This window comes from Coccomyxa subellipsoidea (genome assembly GCF_000258705.1).
Source record: "Coccomyxa subellipsoidea C-169, whole genome shotgun sequence".
Classification (NCBI taxonomy): Eukaryota; Viridiplantae; Chlorophyta; class Trebouxiophyceae; family Coccomyxaceae; genus Coccomyxa; species Coccomyxa subellipsoidea.
In genome coordinates, this window is record NW_005178041.1 from 2880013 (window position 1) to 2895836 (window position 15824).

General features: G+C 53.6%; 3 protein-coding genes across 3 annotated transcripts; 1 reads left to right on the forward strand and 2 right to left on the reverse strand.

Moving 5' to 3' along the window:
• Nucleotides 1–562: 562 nt before the first annotated feature.
• COCSUDRAFT_12331 (FAD/NAD(P)-binding domain-containing protein) lies at nucleotides 563–3405 on the reverse strand (the record flags this gene model as incomplete). The annotated part of the gene is made up of 7 exons (XM_005651312.1): nucleotides 563–754; nucleotides 1088–1272; nucleotides 1566–1719; nucleotides 2115–2209; nucleotides 2405–2541; nucleotides 2695–2878; nucleotides 3132–3405. The coding sequence occupies 7 exons, from the start codon at nucleotides 3403–3405 to the stop codon at nucleotides 563–565; spliced, it is 1221 nt and encodes a 406-aa protein (XP_005651369.1).
• Nucleotides 3406–4629: 1224 nt separating this feature from the next.
• Nucleotides 4630–6934, reverse strand: COCSUDRAFT_64673 (hypothetical protein). The gene is made up of 5 exons (XM_005651313.1): nucleotides 6663–6934; nucleotides 6125–6298; nucleotides 5723–5989; nucleotides 5118–5510; nucleotides 4630–4959 (listed from the first exon to the last, which is right to left on the reverse strand). Exons 1-5 carry the CDS (start codon nucleotides 6835–6837, stop codon nucleotides 4805–4807), a joined length of 1164 nt encoding a protein of 387 aa, XP_005651370.1. The 5' UTR covers nucleotides 6838–6934; the 3' UTR covers nucleotides 4630–4804.
• A 2489-nt stretch (nucleotides 6935–9423) lies between these two features.
• COCSUDRAFT_27254 (glycoside hydrolase) lies at nucleotides 9424–15606 on the forward strand. The gene is made up of 18 exons (XM_005651314.1): nucleotides 9424–9488; nucleotides 9687–9809; nucleotides 9915–10017; nucleotides 10145–10325; nucleotides 10459–10532; nucleotides 10665–10733; nucleotides 10878–11067; nucleotides 11154–11264; nucleotides 11442–11670; nucleotides 11948–12195; nucleotides 12412–12551; nucleotides 12801–12966; nucleotides 13141–13294; nucleotides 13498–13666; nucleotides 13811–13926; nucleotides 14069–14306; nucleotides 14494–14708; nucleotides 14902–15606. The coding sequence occupies exons 3-18, from the start codon at nucleotides 9991–9993 to the stop codon at nucleotides 15146–15148; spliced, it is 2574 nt and encodes an 857-aa protein (XP_005651371.1). The 5' UTR covers nucleotides 9424–9488; nucleotides 9687–9809; nucleotides 9915–9990; the 3' UTR covers nucleotides 15149–15606.
• Nucleotides 15607–15824: the final 218 nt, after the last annotated feature.

Sequence of the window (15824 nt, forward strand, 5' to 3'; positions counted from 1 at the left end):
CATTGCTGTTCGTGTGAGTTATCGAGATCAAAAGTTTGCCGGTTGATCGGTTACTTACTCCGAAAGGTGACAGAAGTGCCTATACAGGAATACTGTATTGCCGACATCCCACCATGCGCCTCCCAGGAGGCCAATGCATTGTGTTCACTTCAATGCCACCGGTGGTACCATGCTGCGACCGTGGTGACTCACTCATCATGATGGCCATGAGGTCTGCCTGAGTAAAATTGGATTCCAGAACCGCTATCGGGCCATTGCCACAGCAGAGAATCACTGATGAATCACTGATGAATGGCATTCAGTATGATACCAATCAATGAGCTGGCAGCGGCCCATAAGAAGCAGAAGCTTGAATTTCTTGATGGCATGCCCATCATTCAGATAGCCTTTCAAATTTGATAGCCTGCTCTTGTAGTTGTACAACATGTTTTTAATCCAGTCGGACTTGCTTACTTAGAACCTTGAAAGCTCACAACAATCCCAGCCGGTCCGGCGCAGTACAGGGCCAAACTAGACAATGCATTATGCGTACACTGCTTGTGCACCTAGCTGTGCGCCAGTTTTATCTGCTCGAGCCTGGAGGACTTCTGGTAGGCCGCCCTGCCAGCATGCGCTGAGCCAAGGAGGCGCCTTCTGTGGCCGCCTGCTGCAGCCAGCTGGCTCCCACTGCCATCCGCTGCTCTGCCGTGGGCTGCCGGTACAGGTACGCCGCCCTGCGCATGGCTCCTGCCAACGGCCCTTCCACTGTTACCCCCTGCCCATCCACATCGCTCCCCACCCTGTGCACACACATTCACACCGGTCAACCTTGTGCCACCTCTGCACCAGCTGGTTAACCCAGGACACTGTATCTGATGAACAGTGACAATCAGTAGATACTCATAATCGAGCAGGAATCTAGCTGCTTCTGGGCATGTTATCAATGACACCATTTCTTCAGTAGTGAACAACGTGAATTTGGGGCATGTAAATTTGAGCAGCCGTATGAGCTGCTTGGAAGCCTTGAAAATGAAAAAGATAACAGTGGTTGGGGGTGGGGAATGTGCGCGCACTTGATGCCGCTAAGGCTGAGCAGGGAGCCAATGACGCCGCCATTGAGGGCCTGGCGCAGCGGGGGAGCCAGCGGCACCGGCAACGTTACAGCACCACGCGCGCGGCCGAGCGACATCATCTCCCCCAGGTGCTGATACTTGAAAGGCAGCAGGGGGCGGCGGTTGATGGAGGCCCACAGGTTCCAGGCCACATAGTCCGCCTGCTGAAACGCCACCTGCGCTTGCACTTCCTCTGCTCAACATATTGTTGCACCACCGATTACAGACACAAGTCGGTTTTGGAGCCCCCTCTTCGGCTATCTGCTCTTCCCGATGCAGCTCCCCGCCCAATTTCAACAGCTATCCACAACAAGAGACCTCAGACAGACGCACTGAAGTACGTTGAGCATATTATGCTGGAGTTTCACAGCCCTATGCTCGAATAGTGGCAGCAGAGCATTCCCTCTCTGTTGATTTGGAAGCAGCAATCAGCAGTTCTTTGCAAGGTTGTGCAGAGGAGGGTCCAGCAGCGACGTGCCTGGGCTGTGGGTGCAAGGGTGGGCGCAGAAGTGGAGGCCTCACAGTCACAGCCGGACACATCGCCCAGGGCAAAAACCCTGGGGTGATCCACCACTCGCAGCGTCGCGTCCGTCCGCACCGCGCCCTTGTTGTTGGCCGGGAAGGGCAGCTTCAGGGCGCTTTCGCCCACCCCTTCCTTTGACACTGGCCCGCTTCCTGCTGTCCAGAGCACCAAATCCGCCTCTAATACCTGTAGCACACCACCATGACCATGTCAATCTGCCAGTCACAAGCTGCATGCCCATCATTCGGTGCAAATTACCAAACACAGCTGAAACTTCAAGCGCAGGTCTGCACCTCCACTGCGCCATTACCTTGCTTCTGGGCTCTTCCCAAATGCTCATGTAGTGCAATGCAACTTGTGAGGAACAGCCCTATTAGAGGGCATTTGGTGCTTGCCTGCGACTGTTCGCCGGGCAGCTTGAGGTGCACCACCCTTCTGCCCGAGTCTGATGAGGACGCCTCTGCTACGGGCGGCTGCTCTCCAGCTTCCACCCGGGTGACGAACGCGTTGGCAATGATGTCAATCCCCTGATCCTGCAGCGTGCGCCTGGCAGCCTCCCTCTGACCCAGCGGGCTGCTCTCCAAAATGTCCTCCCCTACAATCATACCAGAGGATTACCTTCCTCCCACATTCTCTGCAACATCAACCAAGAGAGCCTCCCAGGGTGATGCACAGAATTGGATCTAAATCTAGCCCTTTGACCTGACATTGGCTGGCTGCACATGCAACCCAGTCACCAGCCGGGAAGAACATGATTGGCAGTTCAACTGCAATGCCACAGAGAGGCTACCTCCAGTGATCAAGTGCACGCGGCCGCTGCCCTGCATCCGCTCAGCCACTGTAGTTGCAAGCTCAATGCCGCAGTATCCGCCTCCCACCACTACTACATCTGCCACGCCCGGCAGTTGTTCCAACATTCGCAGCCGTCTGTCCACCTGCAAATGAAGCCATGATGACAATTTCAGCTAGCCCAGTATCCCTCATTGGTGATGCCATGCACTGCCTGCTCTGCAAGACGGACACTACCAAACCAGTCTTGAGCTCACGCACGACTGAGCCCAGACTGGGATTTGAAGACACACGCTTACCCGCATGGCATCGCTGTAGGTGTTGAAGGGGAGGCAGAGCTCCTTGACACCCTCAATGCCGAAAAAGACAGAGTCTGATCCCAATGCCAAGACCAGCCAATCATACTCCACAGCTGAGCCGTTCTCCAGCATCACTCGCCCACCTGCGCCAGGACCCCGTGCCTTGACAGCCTGCCCTGCGCGGCCGCTGGTACAGTCATAGAGTCGACTGCAAAAGGGCAACCTTTGTGTCACAGCATCTCGCTCCGACAAAACAGAAGCAAGCTTACCTGAGCTGTCTCCCTGTGCCCCTGCACCTTCCAGCTCCACAGAACTGACGCCGCCCTGCAGCCACATCCAGCACCCTTCACAGAGGGCCCTTAAGATATCCATCCAGGACCACAAGGTTGTCAACCAGGCAATTTATGCCGTCTCCGGGGGTCCTGCAACTCAATGAAGCAGTCTGAAGAGGGACAGTAAAGACCTGGATAAAGTTGATGGAGTAGGGGGCCAGCAGCTGGCTGAAGGGAGGCGCCACCTCATCTTGAGTGGCGCCCCCATTGAGCAGCTCATATAGCAGCGGCTTGAATACAAAGCGGGAACTGCGGTCGATGAGCGTCACTTGTGGCTTGCTGCCCTGTGGCCACAGCAGGCTGTCCAGCCGCAGCGCTGTGTACAGGCCGCCAAAGCCCCCTCCCAGTATGCACACCCGGGGCCCATGCATGCTGCGCTGACCTGTACGGAACAGTGCAGTGAGTGCATGCAAAACAAGTGTGTGTACACATTATCTGCATCCCCAGCAGGCAAAAAAGAGATCTCAACCAAAGATGCTAATCTCCTTTGAAAGAGCAAACGAGAGGCAGCCTGTGCTTGGCATGTAATTGTATGAAAAAGATGCTCGATGTGTCTCTTAAGAGGCATGCATGCAAGTGCACACCTGCAGCCATGGACGGAGCAGTGCCAGCTGCTGCAGAAAACGATGCAGCTGCACAGATTCCACCTGAATGTCCTCTGTCAGCTCCTCTGCTGGACCCTCCAACACCTGCAGGGAATCGTGCCTGTCACCGCTAGGGTGCTGACCTGATGACCTCACGGTCATTTAAAAAGTTGCACATTTGGTCAAGGGATCATACATGGCGCGTATAATTAAGTGATACCTTTGCAGGGCACTAGGCCACGTCAAGGTGAAAGGTGATCCTGGTCATGCACAGAAGCACCAGATGCACGAAAGTAACAACTTGCTTACCATTTGCTCTATGGGAACCTTTACCAAAGCCCAGACTTCGCAAGAGCCATCCTCCAGTTCGCCAGGTTGATCTCAACATCGAAATACCTTTGCTTGGGACTTGCTCGGAAGCTCTCACACGGTGTTTGCTGCCTAAAATGGACTGGGCATGTACCATTTCGACTATAAGATAATGGTAAGATAATTCGAAGTGCCAACCATCAAAGAATGCAGTCAAGTCGTGGCACATAAGAGGAGCTTGGTCAGTGCTGAGTAAGATGACGTGGGTGCACCCTCCTGAAATTTGAATTTTAAAGTGACACAATCCTTCTATTCAAGTGTCCTCAGCAAACACACCGTGCGTCACCATGTTCAGTACGCTCATCATGGTCCCAGATGGTACTATGTGCCAGTGGCATGCGCATGCACAGGGTCGGACAAAGTCAACTCGAAGTGCACCACGTGCACGTGGCAACTTGCCAAAAATTGAGTTTTTTTGCCGCAAGTAGACTACACCTGTAGGGTCAATGGCCCTGATAAAACAAAATATTGGAAAGCTTAGAAAGCCTGCACACTTGCTTAGATTCACGCGGCGCGCACACGTATCCGATGTGAGTCACAGTCTTCACAAGCTACTGATCAGCACAAGGGCGTCACAGTGACTGACACACACTGTGGCACATGGCATGGTGCCACTTTGCTGACTGCGTTATCTTGAAATACAAGGCACACTAGTATGTCTTCTGCACAAAGTCCCTTCTGCAAGGTATCCTTTAAAATGGAGGACTGCAGTGAATCAACACTTGTGCTCATGAGTGCATTAACACTTGTGATCACTGAAACCTACAGGCCCTTAAAAATACATCGGACTTTGGTAGCTAGGACTGGCCCGCCCATGTCACAAGGGCATCTTCTTGCCCATGACAAGCTCTGCCTCCTCTTTCCTGATGATGTGGTACGTAACTGCCCCGATGATGATTGAAATGACCGCAAATGCTCCCACAGCGATCCCAATGACGGCGCCATTTGTCAGAACTATTCCACTCCCTTCACCTGCGCACATGTGGTGCGAATCAGCTGCAGCAAACACCATCAACTTGCCGCATCTTGCGCAGTTTTTCCGGAAGTCGATCACAGCAACAAATAATAGATCCGATCTGTGAGTCACCTTGCCTCTCAAACGTATGATAGGTCCATGCATGTGATCTCACCTGATGATGATGCCTGAGACACAGTCGACGAGAGGGAAGAAGAAGACCCCTCAGACGGCAATAGCGGCCGCATGGGCACGCCATTGGCCAGTGTGTACCCCCCACTGCCCACCGCCGGCCCCTCCGGTGTTTCCGGGGGTCCGTAGGTCCCCCCGCCGCCCCCACCACTGTATGCAGGCCTCCATTGCCGGCTCGAGTCCCCCAGCTGAGGCAGGCCGTTCTGGCTGTTGGGCGTGTCCCACTGTGTCTGACCCTGCGACGCGTCTGCTGGCGTCATCTGCCCGGCCTGTGGCGCGCGCGCGGCAGAGCCCTGCCGACCGCCGGCCTGCACTGGTGCCAGCGCCTGCTGCGCTCCTGCTGGCGCCAGAGGGGGGAACCAGGTGGAGGAACCTCCTGCAACCAGCAGAGCCAAGCTAATCACTCATTCCGCTGTGCTCTTTTGCACCATCACATGGCCGGCACCATCCACAGAATTGAGATAAATTGTGCTGCGCTACCTCACCTTTGATTTCTGGGCTCACTGGTGGCGCGCTCTTTTCTATGTTGCTGGGCAGATCACTAAAGATCAGAACATGCATGGATGATGTAAGCAGCTGAGAATTTACCTGCCGATGGGGCACTGGCTGGGACAGCAGCAGGGGAAAAGGAGGGGGAGGCAGGGATGCCAACGAGTGCATTCATGGCACACACTGGCAGGTTGTCCCCATCCACATCTGCGATTGTCATGTAGCGCGCAGCCATTGGCTGTGTGCAGTTGACTATGGTGTTGAACTTGTCGGGTGTCAGTTTGAAGGCTACGCACAGCGGGTTGCTGCCTGACCAGGTCGAAAGCTCTGCTGTGGTCTTTGCTGCGCGAACCTCAAGGTTGACACCTGCAGAACAACACAATGTCTTGTTGCTTCGACACTGCCAAATGGCACCATAAAGCAGGTGCGCGATACTGGCTTTTGTCAGGTGAATATAATAGGATTGGCTTTGCTGAAGTGGGGGTCCGGGAGTGAGCTCACCTTCTGTGGGTATTGTAAGAGCATCGAAAGAGATGCCACGAAGGACATAGACCTGGGCAAGGTCAATGTTCCAAGACTGCAGCGGCACTGCAGGAGCATTGCAGCCATAGGGATTCACCGTCACTACGGCAAAACCGCTTGTTCCTATTGGTTTCACACTCCCAGGTTTTGTTCCTGCAAGATAAATGCCGTATGAGTTCAGTAATTGTTGGACATGAAAGCCAGTCCATACCTCGTGAGATTACAGTGAAAGTGAGGCACTGAGTCCGATTAGCTGATTGCTAGCGTCTGAATAAATCTGTCAGGTGAGTAAGCCCATCACAATTTCTGTACCCATTCTCAGAACTTACGTCTGCGACCCCCAGGTAGATCTAGTAGACAACAATAACCGAGTCTATGGCAAAAGCAATGGCAGACTCGATTGTGCTACATAAGGTGTCGTAAGTAATTAATCGATCAGCTCTAAATTGTTTCGGGCCGAGTTTGTCTGGCGTTCCGGAAACAGTTTGATGAGCGCCAATCGTTCTGGGCATCGCACCGCTTGTTATCGAATTAACCAGCCCCGTCGCAAGTCCAGGAAGTGCAGGAAGATCGGATAATCCTGGGATCGTGAAGGCTTGACCATGACTGCTGCGCAAGATTCCCAGACAAATCAGCCAAGCAAGAGCACGACGCAGCACCGTCTTCCTCGCTGTAATCATGCGAATGCGCATTGTCAATGGTGCGCGTGGGTTCCAGAAACATCGCGAGACATATCCTCATACCCTAAAAGACCGAAGCAACGCTCGATCATCGCCACACATCGCAGCCAAGCACGTTGGAAATTGCACATCGGGCGTCTCGGAAAGTGCTTGGTCGTGGTGCCTAGTCAGGCTCAGATTTTAAAATTTGGTTTTAAGCTGACTGGTCCCATAGATAGCTAAAGTACAGTGATCAGATTGATCGCATCATTTGTCCTTCCTCCTTACTTCCTTTCGTCCCATGGACACTCTGCGATGCGCTCACAACTTCTCTCACATCACCATGCATGGCCCGGGCCACAGCAACCCCCCAGTACTGCCCACCCAGTACTTCCAATAAATTCGACTAAAATTTCGGAGATAGCAACTCAAATTAAAGTTCAATTTTGCTCATGCCTTCCCATGGGCAGTGCTACCAGTGGCCCACCGGTTACTACGTATACCCATAGTACCGGGTGTACGGGACCCGGATCCAGAGCAACTTGAAGCCAGCCACGGCAGCTGTGGCCCATAGGCCCGGACCGGCTCGCGATGGCCACATTTTACCGTACGGCGTTAGAACCCTAGGCCGTCGGCAGAGATCCAGCGGCGTCCCCACGATGCAACACTACCAGTCAAAGCGCAGCACTGGTGCATGCATATAGGTGCACTCAGCTGTGCCTGCGCCTGCGGCAGGCACATGGAGCGAGGGCGCCTCGACCCAGGATATGGACAGTCAACCCAGGGGCTCAGCCTTGCTTGTACAAGGTTGATGGTAGGCCCACCCAACAGGGACGTGCCATCAAGGGTCTTTCTTCAGCTAATCAATCTGAGGTAGTGTACATGCCCCGAGAATTCCCTCCTCAGAGCTCCTTAGAGCTCTGAGCTTTACAGCTTTATATGCATCTGCAGATCTGCAAGTCAATTTTCGGGGAATTGAGGTGCCACCTGCAGCACGGCGCTTGCAAACTTAGACTTGCTTAAAGCTTTCCCAGCGGACAATCGTCAATGTTGAGGGCAACAGCCATGAAAGAGTCCCTGGCTTTAAAATTTATTGAGGAGAATTACCGTGTTCAGGGTCGAGTACACCAGTCTGGCAAATTCTGCTATTGTTGATGGACTTTCTAGTCTACCTGCAACCAGAAGGTGGCTCAGTTGATCCATTGGCACAGCCGTGCCATACACTTGATAGAAGATGTGGGCATGATGCTAAGTGACAGCAGCGCACCTGTTGTTGCTGACACTTCTAATTGGAGGCGGTCAATAGGGTACCAGGCCATTCGTTTCTCAAAGTATGCGCTGAGAATCAGGCTCACAAAACCACGCCACAGATTCAGTGTGGCATCCGTCACCGGTACCCCTGTAGGACAGAATTACACACTGATTGAAGCATTAAAGGCCTGAGTTCCTGCACTGAGACTAAGGCATGTGGGTGCATTGCACGAGTCGCACCCTTGGTTGCCCATCGAACCACTGTCCTGGAGGGGGCGAGCATGAGAGTGATCCATACAACGCAGGCATATAGCAAGCACTCCTCATGGTTCAGATTCTGTGCGCGCACATTACTCAATGTCAGGGCACCGCCCCCACATGCGTTATTGTTGCTGTACAATGCTAAGGTGTTGTTATGAGCTGTGAAACACAAGTTAGTGCAAGATGAAAGATTGTTTGCACCTCTACGGTTGCTGATGCCATCTCCTGCCGCACTGTATCCTCTGTGTAGCCGCATTCATACAGCAGGATTGCCAGACTGGTGAAATCCTGGTGAACACACGGACTATTGCACCTGGAACAGGTCCCGGACAGCACACCGATGTGCCATTTGCGAAGGCATCAGCTTACCTTCATTGCTGTAGAGTACCTGATATTATGCTGAGCTGGTTCCTGCAGTATTGTATATTGCAGGGCCAACTTGTGAGCAAGTATTAAGTGTGACTCTTCAAGCTTCGGGTCTGGCAGGCACATCATCACCTACAGCAGATGATTTCATCATTGTCAATCATCTCTGGCAGGGGCTTCTGTGGAGGGATTTGGCCAATGCGCAAGGAGATGCAAGTAATTTCAGGTACATGTCAACTCAATATGAGGACTTCGTTGCAGGAATGTCAGGTCAATGTCAGGCCAGTTACCCTGTGTGAATTGGTCCTAAGTTTTATACATGATGCATGGTGTGGATGAAATTGTGACTGCCAGGTGCGCTCCAGACGACAGGGCCCAAACATCCTGAAATGTCGTTTGCTACTTTTCACATCACATGTGTCCCTGCCTCTGAAATCTCGCCAAGTGAATGGTAGCTTCTCGATCTGTCGGGCTTGAATGTCTGCTGCGTGATCGTGCAAACGTTCTGCGCGCAAAGAGCTTTCCAACCGCAAGACGTCCCACGTGACCGCATGTGACTCTTGCACTTTTGCCTTTTTGCACAGAGCACGAATGGGCTCGAAAAGATGCTTTGAGAGACGAAAAAGCGTGCTAGACCTGTTCAGCGTGCTATGCTTGCCATGGGAGTTGACACCGTGCGTGTTGAGACAGATTGGTCCATGACTTAGGAAGTCGATGATGAGCACTACCTTTGCCCCTACTGCCAGACTTTTGGCGTCAGAATCAATCTTCCAGCCTTTGAAGTCTACATCTTGCAATTATCGCAGGTAAGAGAGACATTAACGGCACAGCCTCGATACGATTGTGATCAGGAGATCTGTAGCAGTTGGCACCCCACGACTGGCAAATGGCCTTAGCCTGGCAATCACGTGTTAATGCCAATGTTGATATAGGAATGAGCACCTTTGCTTATCTTTTGTTGGGAATCCACTGCTTATATGTGAAGGGGCCATCTGTTGATACAGGAGAAGGGCATCATTCATCCCCTGTGCTAGCAGCGGTTCAGCAACTGTCACTAAAAAAGCGCCCATAAAAGTTGCGACAAGGCCTCTACCCACACCCGCAAGACGGGAGCTTGGACCTAACAGGTGACTGCCCGGCCGAGCTGTTGGGCTGAAGGACAAGGAGCTTGACGTGACAACTGCCTATGATGTATCCGCATGCATGGTTCATATTGCCTACTTGATGATCAGGTCTGCATGGACTGCGCCGTCTGGACAGCCAGATGGACCGTCATTTGGAGCTGCCCTAAGGGGCAAGCCCGAGCCCATGGGTGCCACCCTTGTTGATGAGCAGGTAAGCCAATCCTTCTCAGGACATGGGAGGTAGCTTTTTACCACTAAATGGGTGTCTGGCTGATTGCATTTATGCTGCAAGACTTGCAACAGTCCAGCATCTCTCAGATTGATACGTCTTGATGCAGGGTGCCATCAACTTTGCAATCTATGCAAGCAGCGCATCCTCGGTCTCTCTCGTTCTTTTCTCAGAGGATGACCTGCAAGCTGGCCGCACAACGCATAAGATTGAGCTCGACCCAGAGCTCAATCGTACTGGCAGCGTGTGGCACATCATGCTGCCAAAGCTTGACACCACACTCCTGTATGGTGCGTGCCACACATCCCCAAGCGTTCTGTGTGTGTCAGTGAGGTTGCAAAAATGGGAGTTGGGTTCTCCCAAAATGGGAGTGGGAGCACAAACGGCAGCTATGGTCGCCTGACATGTGTGCATGGCATGCAGGCTTCTGCATGGGCGGTAGACATCAGGATAAGGATATAGATGCGCCGGGCGCTGCTGGCCACCGATATGATGAGGTGATTTCTGGCTCCTGCGCTTCTAACAGCACATAATATCTCTGAACTCTTGTCTGGAGTAGTACTAAAGAGCGTGGTTGCATCCCTGGCTCAAGCGGTGTGTGAGAGTGCTTGTGAACCATGCTGTTGCAGGGTTCTGTTCTGCTGGACCCCTATGCCACCGCCATCATCGGCCGCAGGGTGTTCGGGCAGCTAGGGCCGGTGCCTCCTCTTTCCATCTGATGCCTGGATTATCTGTTGTCCCTCTTCATTGCATCTCTTGACAGGCACTTGTATAAAGATGACATGCAGGCAGGAATATGCAGGCATGTGAGCGCACTGCTGTGCGCACCACAGGATATGCAGTATGGACCGGGTGGCGCGCTTGGGCTTGCGCGCACATGGCCGCAGGCTGCATGCGTGCTGCCGACACCAGGCACAGCATTCGACTGGGAGGGCGACAGGCCGCTGAACCTGCCCCTGGAGGATTTGGTGATCTATGAGATGCATGTGCGCGGCTTCACCTGGGATGCATCCTCCAAGGTTTCCTCCCCAGGTGTGAGCACTGCAGCCGGCCCCACACTTCATGCTATCTGCTGTTGTGAGCAAGGGATGTTGAGAAGCCCAGCTGTGCATCTGCAGGTACGTTTGCTGGGATGACAGAGAGGTTGGATTACCTCACCACCTTGGGCATCAATGCAATTGAATTGCAGCCGGTGCACGAGTTCAACGAGCTGGAGTACTACCAGGTCAGTCTCTGACTTGTATTTCGTAATCCAACTCCTCTCAGACATGATTATTCATGCCTGACTCCCACTCTTTGAGCATTAGCAGTGACGCTGGCAACAGCACACCCAAGTGCACATACATGCCAAGATGCAGCCCTTCAGACGCTTTATAATTTGTGTCTGCGCCACCAGATCATCCCAGGAACAGACGAGTACCGGTACAACTACTGGGGGTACTCCACTGTGGGCTTCTTTGCGCCAATGGCCCGCTACAGTGCGGCCGCAGCCGCCGGCCGGCCCGGCGCGGACATCGTGAACGAATTCAAGACGCTCGTCAAGGAGTGCCACCGCCGCGGCATCGAGGTCATCCTGGATGTTGTCTTCAACCACACCGCAGAAGGCAATGAGAATGGGCCCTCAATTTCCTTCAGGTACTTTCTTCTGTTACCCTCCTCACATGAGCCTTCATCCTTTCCGCTTTTTCTAGCTAATGAGATCCTTCGCACCTGGGAAGGCCGCATATGATGTTGGTGTACCTCTAGATCCTAAGACCTCAGATGACCTCTAGATGTGGCAATGTGTTCCCCTCTTACATGATATGCAAAGCAGGGATGCTTGAAGATGCTCCTGGCTCGGTCGGAAGAAAATTTTTTACTGTTGCACATGCTTGTCTTGTCTCATGGGCATGGGGTTATTGCAACGATGCAGGGGGCTGGACAATAGGGTGTATTACATGCTGGCACCCGAGGGGCAGTACTACAACTACTCGGGCTGCGGCAACACACTCAATTGCAACCACCCCGTCGTACGCAAGTTTGTGCTGGACGCGCTGCGCTACTGGGTGGTGGAGATGCATGTGGACGGCTTCAGGTTCGACCTGGGCTCCATCATGACCCGTGCCCATTCTCTCTGGCACCCCAGCCTACCTGGCGACGACCCCACCCTCACCCCACAAGGTGCCACCAAATTTTTTCACTTTCCTCCTGTATCCTTCCCTCAAGCCATTATGCGAGTTTTGAATCTATGTCTAGACTCCTGCACCGACCTCATACCTCTTTACCAATAGAAAGGGTGGATGATTTGAATGTTGACATGATCTTCCTGCATCATGTAATGCTATCAGCATGATATTGTGCATGGATTTGAGCATTTAATTGCCATCGGGCATGCAGGCATCATTCCGGACGGCAGCGGCGTGCCAACAGGGACCCCCCTGTCGGACCCCCCGCTGGTGGAGATGATCAGCGAGGACCCTGTGCTGCGCAACACCAAGCTCATCGCCGAGGCCTGGGACTGCGACGGCCTGTTCCAGGTGCATAATTGCTCCTAATCGACAGTCACCTTTTACACCAATGACTGCTAATTTGCCTCTGCACGGTGCTCCTATTCATACATGAAGTCTGAAAGGACTCCTCCACCTGGAAGGACATCTCAAAGTTGGATGGAACCCAGATCAGGACACCACTGTTTCCTAGCCGCATGAGTGTGAGGTCAGATAGGTGTTTCAGGGCAACCTGGGTTGAGAGGAACCTGCAGCAAAAGGTGCATGCGTGGTGGGCAGGTGGGGGCGTTCCCACACTATGGCGGCAGGTGGGCAGAGTGGAACGGCAGCTTCCGGGACACGGTGCGCCAGTTCATCAAGGGCACCGAGGGACCCTTCGCCTCCGCATTTGCCTCGGCCGTGTGCGGCTCCCCGACCATCTATGCAGAAGCCGAGCCAGGCGAAGGTGCGTCAAAACACACCTTCCATTGTGCTCTTGCAGCACATTTCTGCGCTCCTTGGTGCCCTGTCTTGCTCACTGCCTGCACCCCAAGGCCAGTATGGTACTCCTTGTAGCGCCGCCGTATTAAAGATGATGCAGCAGCGGGCAGAAGGTGGATCAAGGTGGTACAAATGCCAGGTGACTGGTGGGGCAACAATGGAGGGCGGCAGTGGAGGGGCGGTCGGGGCCCCCAGCACAGCATAAACTTCATCACCGCCCACGACGGCTTCACCCTGGCGGACCTGGTAGCCTTCAACGAGAAGAAAAACCAGCGCAACGGCGAAGGCAACAGGTGGCGCCCCCGGCCCAATCGTATGGCATGCGTCCCCTCCCGCATCTTGCCACTCAAACTTGTCATTTGCTGCCAATTTCAAGTCAGCATTCTCCTGCATGAATTCTGCAGGAGCCAACAAGTTCTCTGGACGCTCAAACCACATTTTTCATATGTTGCATCATGATGGGCGCTGACAGAGGCAAGACATTGTGTGGGAGCAGGGATGGGGAGAACCACAACCTGAGCTGGAACTGCGGGGTGGAGGGTGACACGCGCAAGCCGAGCGTGGTGCGGCTGCGCGCGCGGCAGATGCGCAACCTGGCTGCTGCGCTGCTGCTGTCCCACGGCACCCCCATGATCCTTATGGGCGACGAGTACGGCCACTCCAAGGTGCAATCCATGCTGTACATGCTTCTTTCTATGTTGTGATGGCAAGCCACCCGTGTTGTCTATGTTTGAACTGGCCCTTCTACTGGTAGTGCAAGTGTGGAAAGAGATTGTATGTGCAAGGATTGAGATAGGGTCTGCTTGCAGGGGGGCAACAACAATACGTACTGCCACGACTCCGCTCTGAACTGGTTCAGCTGGGACCAGGCTGCCACGGATCCCACCGGTTACGCGCGCTACTTCAGGCACCTCGTGCACTTCAGGTGGACCAACCATTTCACCCACCACTTGCACCCAAGCATGCATGCATGCATGCATGCAGGCGGTAATGCAGTCCCTCCGACAGGATGTCCTGGAGGATGAAACTACACATTGTCTGACTGCTGGTTCCTGGTTGATGTTTAGGAGGACGCATGCAGAGCTTCGCCGCAGCTCATTTGTGCATGCCGGCGCAATCGCATGGCACGGCAAATTGCCCAATGAGCCTGACTGGACAGAGGAGTCCAGGCTGGTGGCTTACACGCTGAGCAACAGCTCCGGCGGGGGCCTGTACATCGCCTTCAACACCTCCCACAAGGGCCAGATTGTGCAGCTGCCTTTGTGGCCCAACCGCACCTGGCAGCTCATCTCTGACTCTGGCCAGGTTTGTGAAAGCGGTCTTGATCTGGCATAATCCTCCTAAAATTAATGCTGTAGAGTCCTCCTGGACGTGGCTCAGCCTCGTTATTTCTAAGAGCAATTCAGAGAACCAGTGTGCAGTGGTGGTGGGGGGGCCAAAATCTTGATATTGGAGGGTGCCAATGCTGACTCACTTGTTTGATGTGCTGCAGATTGCGCCGTTTGATTTCCTGGTGCCAGACGAGATTCTATCAGAGGAGGAGGTGGCCACTGCGCGGCAGAAGGTCAGCATGTGGCTGTCTGATGGCATGTACGCAATGCTCCCCTACAGCTCCCTCCTGCTGGAGTCCGTGCCTGACCTGGACACCATGCCGACATCCAGACGCGCCACAGCCTTCTCTGCTGCAGCCCCCGCCGTCACTGCCAGGTTTGCAGATGCGCAATCCACAGGAGACCATCCTCTGATCACAGCACAACTCTATTGCTACACATGATGTCCTGCACTTGATGTCACTGCACATGATGTCAGCCTTGCATTGTGTGCTTCACACTGTATTAAGCGTAGACTTCTCCTGCTCTCTCTGCTGGACATGACACAATAATTGTGTGCATGCCTGCAGGTCTAATGGGAAGGCGGGCAGTGGGGTGCCACCCCAGACAACCACAGCAGCCGCATCCTCGCCGCCTCCAAGCTTTTCCCAGGGGCCTCAATCCGGGCCCAGCACAGACTCTGTAGTGTCAGCAGCAGGCAGCTCAAAGGCATCTCATGTGCAGTCGACCGCAGCGTCTGTGCTGTCCAATGCCAAAGCTCTCGCAGCAAAGATTAGCGGGTCCCCAGCGCAACCGTCGCTGGAGGCCAGTTCTTAGAGTGGCCCGAGCTGAGGTCAGGATGCTGTATATGCACACTTTCCAAGGTGACAATCACTGCGTTGCGGCATCTGATACCCATCACTTCAACGCTGGGCACACATATCAGCGCTTTGATGGTGACTATTGAGCAACTGCTGGGAAATGCGACAAAAGCGAGGGTAGTTTGAGGTCCATATGTTGGTCTCTGTCAGGGGCCACAGGCTATTCGCCTGCAGGTCCTACAATTCTTTCAGCATTGATGCATTCGCCTGGCTCACCCCAGGCAAGGCATGGAGAGACTGAAGTTTAGTGAGGGCATAGCAATTTGAATTCGAAATTTAAACTCTGATTACCAACTTCAAAAGCTTTCCTAGAGTGCTTATTCTGGTTTGCCTCCGTTTTGTGGCCATGGCAGTTAGCCAGGCGCTCCAAGAGTATCAGCAAATTAAAGTGGCACCACCTGTATGACTCATTGACTTGGAATCAGACCTGCTTTCACTGATCACGGGCCCGAGCCGGTCGCGGCTGACTTATCTGCTCGCCGAGCTGCAGGTGTTTCACATTTTGTTGAAATCGGATAGACATGCGCACCCATGCTAGTAGAAATTCTGATGCTGCCATCCTATGCTTACAATGAGGAGATTCTTTTAGATTCTGAGGCATCACAGCTGCATGATTGGGGCTGACAACACGT

Coding starts and splice junctions, on each gene's coding strand:
- COCSUDRAFT_64673 (XM_005651313.1), bottom strand. CDS start 6,837: ATGCGCATTCGCATGATTACAGCGAGGAAGACGGTGCTGCGTCGTGCT. Junction 5,990..6,124: donor TCTTACAATACCCACAGAAG/GTGAGCTCACTC, acceptor GTTGTTCTGCAG/GTGTCAACCTTGAGGTTCGC. Junction 4,960..5,117: donor GTCTCAGGCATCATCATCAG/GTGAGATCACAT, acceptor ACATGTGCGCAG/GTGAAGGGAGTGGAATAGTT.
- COCSUDRAFT_27254 (XM_005651314.1), top strand. CDS start 9,991: ATGGGTGCCACCCTTGTTGATGAGCAG. Junction 12,552..12,800: donor ACTGCGACGGCCTGTTCCAG/GTGCATAATTGC, acceptor CGTGGTGGGCAG/GTGGGGGCGTTCCCACACTA. Junction 13,667..13,810: donor ACGAGTACGGCCACTCCAAG/GTGCAATCCATG, acceptor GTCTGCTTGCAG/GGGGGCAACAACAATACGTA.